This window comes from Coenobita brevimanus, chromosome 86, assembly GCF_032717465.1.
Source record: "Coenobita brevimanus isolate Jiangsu-jjx chromosome 86, ASM3271746v2, whole genome shotgun sequence".
NCBI classification, from domain to species: Eukaryota; Metazoa; Arthropoda; class Malacostraca; order Decapoda; family Coenobitidae; genus Coenobita; species Coenobita brevimanus.
In genome coordinates, this window is record NC_137039.1 from 32,676,999 (window position 1) to 32,685,867 (window position 8,869).

The following is an 8,869-nucleotide window of genomic DNA, read 5'->3' on the forward strand; positions in this document are numbered from 1 at the left end:
CTCCATCCTCGTTAGCGTCCAATGCTTCGCCATGTGCTTTACGGTTAGTAAGGCCATGTCGCAACTTGAACGCGAAGAGCCAACCCTCGGATGCCTTGAAGTCTAGGGCGTCGTGAAGCCTTGCAAACTTCTCAGCAGCAGCCTTCAGCTCCGTTCCACGTACCATCACACCAGCTGCACGTTGCTGTCGATACCAAATCAACGTGGAGCGGTCGATCTCTGCATACTTGGGAGTAAACATAACCTTCCTCTCCACGTTGCGTTTGCTTCTCGACGAGAAGTCAGCCGTGTACTGCATGAGCTTGTCTCGGGAACGCTTGATATCAAACAAAGTCGACCGGGCCAGGTTGAACTCGCGGAGAATGCGAGGAGGAAGACCAACCCGCATCAACCTTCTCCAATATCTCCCGTTTCTTCTCCAGAGTCAACACCACTCTCTTCCTTTTCTCAGGAGGCGGGGCCATCATCACACACACTAAGAGTAGGGCAGAGAGCAGCAGGAGGCCTTGCAGCAAGTACGGCACCACCACAAAAGCGAGCACGTGGGCAGCCATGACGAACAGCGCAGGTCCAGTCGCGGTGAGAGACAGGCGGGAAGTGGGGATGATGCAGCGGCGCTCTATCGGACGTCGGAGGAATGACGAACCAAAACAATGCTCTCACGCGGCGCGCGCGGCAAGTTCAAATTACGGACGGCAAAAAATCGTTTTTTTTTCCAATTTTTTTGGATTTTCGGACCATTTTGGGAATGTTTGATCCCAGGACGATAAGGTTCGGTTAGTGGGGATGTTCGGTTATTGGGCGTCCGGATATTAGAGTGATTACTGTATTAGTAAAGTTTGAGACAAGTTAATTTAACACGTGTTACATCAAAAATACTCCTTAACGACTCTGGATACAATAATAACCCTCTTATATAGAGTGTTGACATTTGATGTGAATAGAACCCAAGCCCTGTTAAGCTTTGGGTTTTATTTTGTTCATAATGTAACTGTATAATCAACAGTGAATCTTTAGTGAACATTGCATCCTTTGCAGGCAATGGGAGAGAAGGAATTGGTATTAGTGGGTGAGGTTCAAGTCCCCTCTTCCAGTCACTCTGCCCAATCCACCACTGGCCCAGTCAAGGTGGTGCTTGGCCCAGAACACCTCAAGGACCTCCATCTCCGCCTGCTTAAATAATACTGTCTGTGTAGCTGCTGACATTACTTGATATAACTCCACTACTGTGATCTCTTTATTCCATCATTTCTTATCCAGATATAATTTACCTTTGTTTTTCCTTCCCGTGGTAATCCTTTGCAACTCATCTTTTCTGTTCCTCCACATCCCTTTCTGTGTCTCATTGTGATCAGATATAATTTAACTTTCAGTTTCATACCTTCGTCTCTTTTCTTTTTAAGGCTTATTCTGCGATAATCAGACTCGGGGGTCTTTCTGTTTTATCAGTTCCAGTTGAAATTCACTTCCAACAAAATAAGAATTCATCAGTTCCATTTCATACCGGTATATTAAAAAAGAAACATCAGTTCTGTTTTAGTTCAGATCATGTCCTCAGTTGCAGTTCAATGCAGTTCATAAATTTAAAAGACATAGATCTTAGCTTAATTGAGTAAGGTCCTGCTTATTTCCATTTCAGGTAATACATTTTCATAAAACAGACACATGGCTTTATAATAACCATTTTAGTTAGTAGTAATTTTTTGTTAAAGTCAGTGAAGGAACATATTTCAAAAAATAACACACAAAATTACTTTTTGAAACGAAAACAGCATTAGATACAAAAATTAACAAAGCAAAAAACAAATCACTAGACCATGAGGGCATTTTGTATCATGTCTCTTGCACCAGTAATGCAACACCAAAGCTAGCAGGGTTATTATTGAAATACAGAACAAAATTGTGAGATTACAAGTGAAAAATAATAGTACCTACATCATCATCCGGGCCTCCTTTCCCACCCTAAGACAGGGTGAGGAGTAGCAGCATCCAGACAGCCTAGGTTTGCCCAGTCCAATGGGCCACGCTTCCATTCACTCATCATTCAAGCCCCCGGAAACCTGGCTGTATCTGATACGCCAGAAACATTCACCACATTCTGTAGCTTCACATAAACGTATCCAAAAGAGTCAGTCCGGATGCTGTCACGTTAAAAAGGAGTGCCAAATCTGTGATCTTGCACTTCATGTCACAACATTCAACTAGCCAGCTCTATCTCGTCAGTCCCCTAGCCTCACACGCTCATCCACCATATCCTTCCACCTCCTCCTTGGCCAACTTCGCCTCCTTCCTCCTTCAAACTTGCTCAGATATACCCTTTTCACCACTCTGTTGTTATCCATTCTCTCCACATGACAATACCATCTCAGTACACTCTCTTCGATTCTGGTGTCCACAGACTTCCTCACTGTACATCTTTCATAAATCACAATATTTCAGATCTATCCACTCTCTCTACTCCACATAAATTCCTCAGCAGTTCCATCTCTTTTGCCCTTACTCTTGACTTTTCATTTTCATGCCACAACATAGTCTCTAATCCATGTGTTAAAGTTGGCACTAACACTTCCTCATGTAAGCCTCGTGTTGCTGCAAAACTCAGGTCTCTGTTTCATATGAAGGCCTTCATAGCACCAGCTACTATCCTTCCTTGTGTCACTCTGCTTTCCACTTTTGTACATTTTCCTCTCTTCTCTATCAATGTACCCAGGAATTTGAACTCTCACCAATTTCAGTCTCTCTCCATTCACTGTAACATGACACTGGGATTCACCTTCTCTCTCAATAACCATCACTTTACTCTTTTCTACATTTACTCTCAAGGCACGACGCTCACAGATAGTAGCAAAACTTTGCACTAGTCTACCAAGTTCTTTTCTGGTATTTGTAGGCAGTACTGCATCATCAGCATACAACAAATTTGAGATATTCCATTCATCGCCATTCATTACCAACACCATCCCTCTCTCCATATTTCGTGTTTTTACTTCTCTCATCACACCCCATCTATGTGTTGTAGCTACTGTTATTATTCAGTATAATAATAGTAGCAACAACACGTAGAAAAATCACAAAATAAAATCTAGTAATATTTATGAACTTATAAGAAGCTGAACAAAGTTTAAAGAATTAGAAACAATAGAAATAATCCAGTGCCAGCATAATAATAATAATAATAAAAATAATAATAATAATAATAATAATAATAAAAATATATTAGCCAGTATAATGTTGGTTCATTATTATATTAGTTCCAGTTCTGCTCGTGTGAATGTTCATTTTCATCAGTTACAGTTTGCCTATTTTCCCAGTCATTTCCAGTTCACTTTAAATTGGACCCCATGTCTGACTTCATTATTACCCTTGCATCTCCATTTCTCTGTCCTGCTGTAATGCCTCACCTGATGCTTCTGTAACCTGAACTAAGGTATATATGTGATAGTTATTTTAATCGTGTACATAAGATGGAATGGTTAGAATCTTTTGCCTGCAGGGACTGAGATGGCTTTTGATAAGAATATTTTGAAAATACTGTACTTAATACTGTACTGACTGTACATTCTACTTGTAGAATGCAGATTGATTTTTAAGAAGTATAAGGAGTTGAATATAAATTTGTGATGTTATTCCTGGATATTTCAGTAAAGTGAAGGTTTCATCATGCATCTAGCATGGAAATTTAGTGTTATAGATCTGGTATTTTTGTACTTTGATTATGAAGTTAGGTGAAAAGAGGCAGTATTAATTTGTGCTGAGAACAGTGAATTTTAAGAATTTTCTTACAGGTATTTTCTGTTTCATAATAGGATGGCAGCTGCATGTGATGTACTTTGGACTCTGATAATTACCTAATGTTGCCGACTGTACGCTTTATCCACACTTCCTGTCATTAAAGTTACGGATGGCAATGGCTGAACTTTTATGCCATTTACTGCTGATGTTATCAATAGCCACTAAAGCACTAACTACTGTGTCCAGTCTATTTTCTTATGCTTAGTTGCCTTCACGTAACTATTTTGAAGTGACCTGCAGCATTGTCATGACAACTACTCAAGCATTTTGTTTCCATGGTGCTTCTTTAAATATGCACATTTTTGTCTTCTTGTATGGTGCTAAGCCCAATGTGTAGCAGCAGCAATAACCATTGTCTGCCTGTTCATTTATTCTGTTACATGAAGCTTATAAATTTATCTACATATAAAAGCATGGTTGACTGAGATAAATGATTGAATTTTATTGACTGCAAAACTTTGTTGCCTAATCTTTCATTTGTTTCCATATTAGACACCATGGAACTATGTGCAGTGTGGTGTCACTGTCAAGACTTGAATTTTCACAGTTGGGTTATCTGTAAGACATTGTCAGGTATGTCTGTTGCTTCTCTTAGTATTCAGGATCTGTAAATATTTCTGAATATCAAGATTTTACTGTGATGTTAGTTTTTGATGAACTGATGTTTAGATAAAGGGGGTAAGGGGATGTTGATACAACAGAGTAAAGGGGGGACACATTCTGTTGTTGAAGATATACCTAGGTGATCCTAGGATGGGAAAAGAAGTTTGCATGGTAATGATAATGACAAAATTATGATGAATATTATAGTCACAGATAATTTCCTTTACTCGGTTGTGTTCATCACATGACCCAAACCATCTAATTAGTACATTTTCATTAGTTTGCAGATTTACTAACAGAATAGTTTTGGTATAAACTCACAGCCTGATGGTCCTATATGGTGTATAGAACACACAGAATCATGGTGGTGGGGTTTTGCACTAAGCTGCATCTAATACACTTTTGTATCAAAATATTAGAATGTACAGATATATGGTAATGAATGTTGAATGCCTTATTTAGAGCAGAGCATCATTATTGTTAACATTTATGATGCTAAGAAAAAATATTTGTTTCACAGATCCTTCTGGGAGACAGTCCAATAAAAGGGTTCTGTTTTCCTATACTGCCCATTATCTTGATACTGTCAGAGGCAACAAATACAGTAGGTAAGTGTACAACGCAAACATGGTTTATCTCTGGTAAACTACATTTTTCTGAAGTGAACAGAAACTTCAGCCTTACTCTTCTGTCTCCTGCCTGACACTGCATCTGATAAGAGTGGATGGACAGATTGAACACCAGGTATTTCTGTCCATGGTTGATAACCTTCCATTTCCTTCGTAATAATAGGGCCCAGTTGCATCTACTGCATTTCATTAGGAAACCCTTCTGCAGTACAGTGGGGCACCAATTTTCGTGCCTAATTGGGTCCAAAAATAATGCGCGAAAGTGGAATTAGCGAAAGTTGGGGCATTGTCTTTATGGCAAAAAGGCTAATTGGTTCCCGGTTATCCTAAAGTAACATCAGATTTTCATTTTCACTTGCAATACAGTACATCAAATCACTATTGTACATTGCATTGTGAGATACAAACAATAAAAACTGTACAGTACACATTATATGAGGAGAAACATACCACACAGACCAGGTTGAGGTGTTTAATGGATGTTGGGGGTAAGTATCCACTTTTTATCACCACCACTGCCTCCCGGCCCACCTCCACACCACCAGGCTCTCCCCCCACACCACCAGGCCCTTTCCCCACACTACCAGGTATAGTAGAGGCCATTGAACCGTGAGAATCCAACACAATGGAGTTAGCACGCTCGTACACAATGGCGGGAATGGGTGGACAGAGTGTTGACATGACGTCATTCAAGATGGCGGTGGGTTGCGGGCGGGCTGTGCAGGAAATTCAAAGTTCAAAATATTGTCCCAAACCCAAATTTTGTGCGCGAAAATCGATTTTTTTCAAGCGAAAGTGGAAGTTAGGGAATATTTGGTGCATGCTGCGAAAGTGGATTCCGCGAATCCTGCTGTAGCGAAAGTTGGTGCACTACTGTACTTCCTTCTTGAACTGCATGGTCTTCCATTCATTCTTTTTTGCCAGTCTCACTGTTCCACATGGCCAAACTACCTCAAGGTAGTTTTCTTAAAACATCTCACAAAAGTGTGAATTTTTCTATCTCCAGAAAGAAAATAATGGAATTTGAACCTCGTGTAGCATAATTCTTCATTTGATGAATTTAAGGCATTTCTCTCGACTAATTTAACCCGCCCCGTCCCGGAGACGTGAATTCACATCCTCACATGATGTGCACTCATATCCTGGAGACGTAAATTAATGCGGCAACATTGCAAGGTCCCTAATTTGCACAATTTTCAATTTAATTTGCACAATTTTCAATTTCCGCAAGTGATTTTTGGGACGTATACATGGGACACCTTCCTCTACAAGATGCCAGGCAGGGACAATGCCTTACCCAGCATGACCTCCTCCCCTCCCTGCATGCCCTTTTCTCAGCAGTTCACCTGTTATCAGTGACCTGGCCAGTAAAGCCATGTCATGCCACGGTACGAAATTCAGGGCCAGAGTGATTCCCCAATCGATGACAATGTGGAGGACAAACATTAGAGGAAGAAACAGTCAGAAATGATGATCAGGTATTGTGGCAAAAAAAGGTAGGAATGGTGATGAGTTAGTGAGTGAAACAATGCTTATAATGCCTATATTACCGTTTGAAAACCAATATACTCTCGTTCTACATATAAATTCGTACCAAATAAATAAATAAATACCGTTTATGAGTGGTGTGGAATAGTTATCCTCCCATAGAACTCGTGTTCTTTGCAGCCAGCCTGATAGAAAACCCTGTAAGGTAAGGAGGTACTCCTACCTGGATCTAGTATTTTAAACCTCAGGTGAGTGATTTCTCTATGAATTTTCGATGTTTCTCACCAAAAGGGGCTGTTTGAGCCCCCCCAAAAAAAGGTCCAAAAATGTCGGGACTGGGGCGTACCACTGCCCAGAAAACGTCGGGATGGGGGGGGTTAAGCGTTCAACTCATTGCTTGGAAATATTTAATTACATAAGTGTCCTAGTACCAAAGACTTTTTCAGAGCTTTATTGTGCTTTCATTTCAACCTCAACAGCACATTTAGATGGTGATGCAATTCTATGCTATGCTTTTCATCTACAGTATGTTGATGACCGATGTTTGTTTACTGTATTTAAATGATAGTTATGTTTGTGGTGTTTTTGGAAATAATTTTAGTCTGGACTGTACTTTGCACTAATTAATTTTCACCCGGTTACTCTGAGGTTTGCAACAAATGGGCAGATTTTTGCTTTATTTATTAGCTTAACAACTGCCTAGCCCCGAGCTCCTACGCTCCTCATGGGGCAGTGTAGGATTGGATGATGGATGGATGAATGGATGACAGTTTAACATACTTGTCGTTGTATTGCCACTGGGATTTTATTTATTTATTTTTTTTATGTACGGTAGTTGGCCATGTGATTTTATCAGAAAGTGCTAAGACAGGGATAAATTTTTAGTTACTCAAAGTACAGTACAGGTATGTGAAAGTGCATATAGAAATAAGGAATAAAAAATGTGTTATTGTTAGTTTTCAGTAGCACATTGTATACTTTTTAAAATGTATTTAATTTTTCACAGAGTTAATTCATATAACAATTGTAAAGAGAGCTTGAAGAGAATAATTTATTAAAAATTGGTTTTACTTTCATGAACTAATGATAAGAGAATCTTTCTACTACACTGTCACAAGCTTAATGTTTAGACTGTTCCCTGCAAGCATTGTACAGTACAGTGTTTTACCCTTCTTATTTATCATACCTTGGATTATCCTAACCTGTTTATGCTCATTTGTATGCTTCACGTTTCTGTCACAGGATTACTTCATGTAACATCATCTACCACCACAGCTGTCAGAACTTTTGATGTTGACATTACAAGAACTGAAATATGGAGTACAACATACTATTGAGAACATACACATTACAGTATTGTTAATACTGTATCTAGTAAAATGAGTGTGGTGGGTGTGAGAGGCTTGCATGAAGTAGTTTTAATGCCTACTTTAACATATGGGTGTAAAACTATGGTGTGGCATGAAAATGAGAAGACTAAAGGCCCGTCCAGACGATCGAGCAATGCCCGCGGGCACAAGCGAGCAGTTTGCCTGTTGACGGGCTCACTGCTTGTGCCCGCGGGCAAATGTGTAAATTGCCACGGGCAATTTACGCATTTGCCCGCGGGCACAAGCGGTGAGCCCGTCAACAGGCAAACTGCTCGCTTGTGCCCGCGGGCATTGCTCGATCGTCTGGACGGGACTTTAGAACAGTGAAGATGGGGCTGTTGAGGAATGTGTTTAGAGTGTAGAGGGTGGATAGGATAAAGAGTGATATGATTTGCAGTAGATGCAGGATAAGGAAGATTGTGAACACCAGAGCAGAAGAGTGTACAGGTACTTAGATGATCTGGTCATGGAGAGAATGGGTGTGAATAGTGGTGAAAAGGGTATATCTGAGCAAGTTTGAAGATGGGATGAGGCGTGGTAGGCCAAGAAAATAAGTAATAGAGGTATGGAAGCTGGTAGGAGAATGATGAGGTTAAACTGGCTGGATGAATTTTGTGCCGAGTGTATGACAGGGGATCGATACCCCTTTCTAACTTAACACTTGTTGGATTGAGTATCAGATAGGCAAATGTGAAGCCACATGTGGAATAAACGTAGACATAACAGGTGGAGCCAGGATTCGAGGGGCTTTAATAATGAGTGAATGGGAATGTGGCCCATTCAGTTGGGCATTAATATCTTTCCAAGGGTGGGAAAGGTCCAGACGACGACATTATTTTGTTAAGTGGTAGGTGGGGGCGCTCACATCCACTCACTTGATGCAGTGCTGCTTTGGGTGTCTGCCCTTTCCTCTCTTCCTTCTGCCTAAGGGTGACTTTGTACTCCTTGTTTCTGTCTTTTTTTCCCTTCATTCCTTCTGCCTATGGG

General features: G+C 40.4%; 1 protein-coding gene across 1 annotated transcript in view; it reads left to right on the top strand.

Moving 5' to 3' along the window:
* LOC145410796 (dynactin subunit 1-like) overlaps positions 1-1,938 on the top strand; it is a 102,705-nt gene extending 100,767 nt beyond the window's left edge. Inside the window, exon 27 of the mRNA XM_080280909.1 lies at positions 1,039-1,938. Coding sequence (XP_080137035.1) covers positions 1,039-1,182 — 144 coding nt within the window. The 3' untranslated portion in view covers positions 1,183-1,938. The remainder of the gene's footprint in view (positions 1-1,038) is intronic.
* Positions 1,939-8,869: the final 6,931 nt, after the last annotated feature.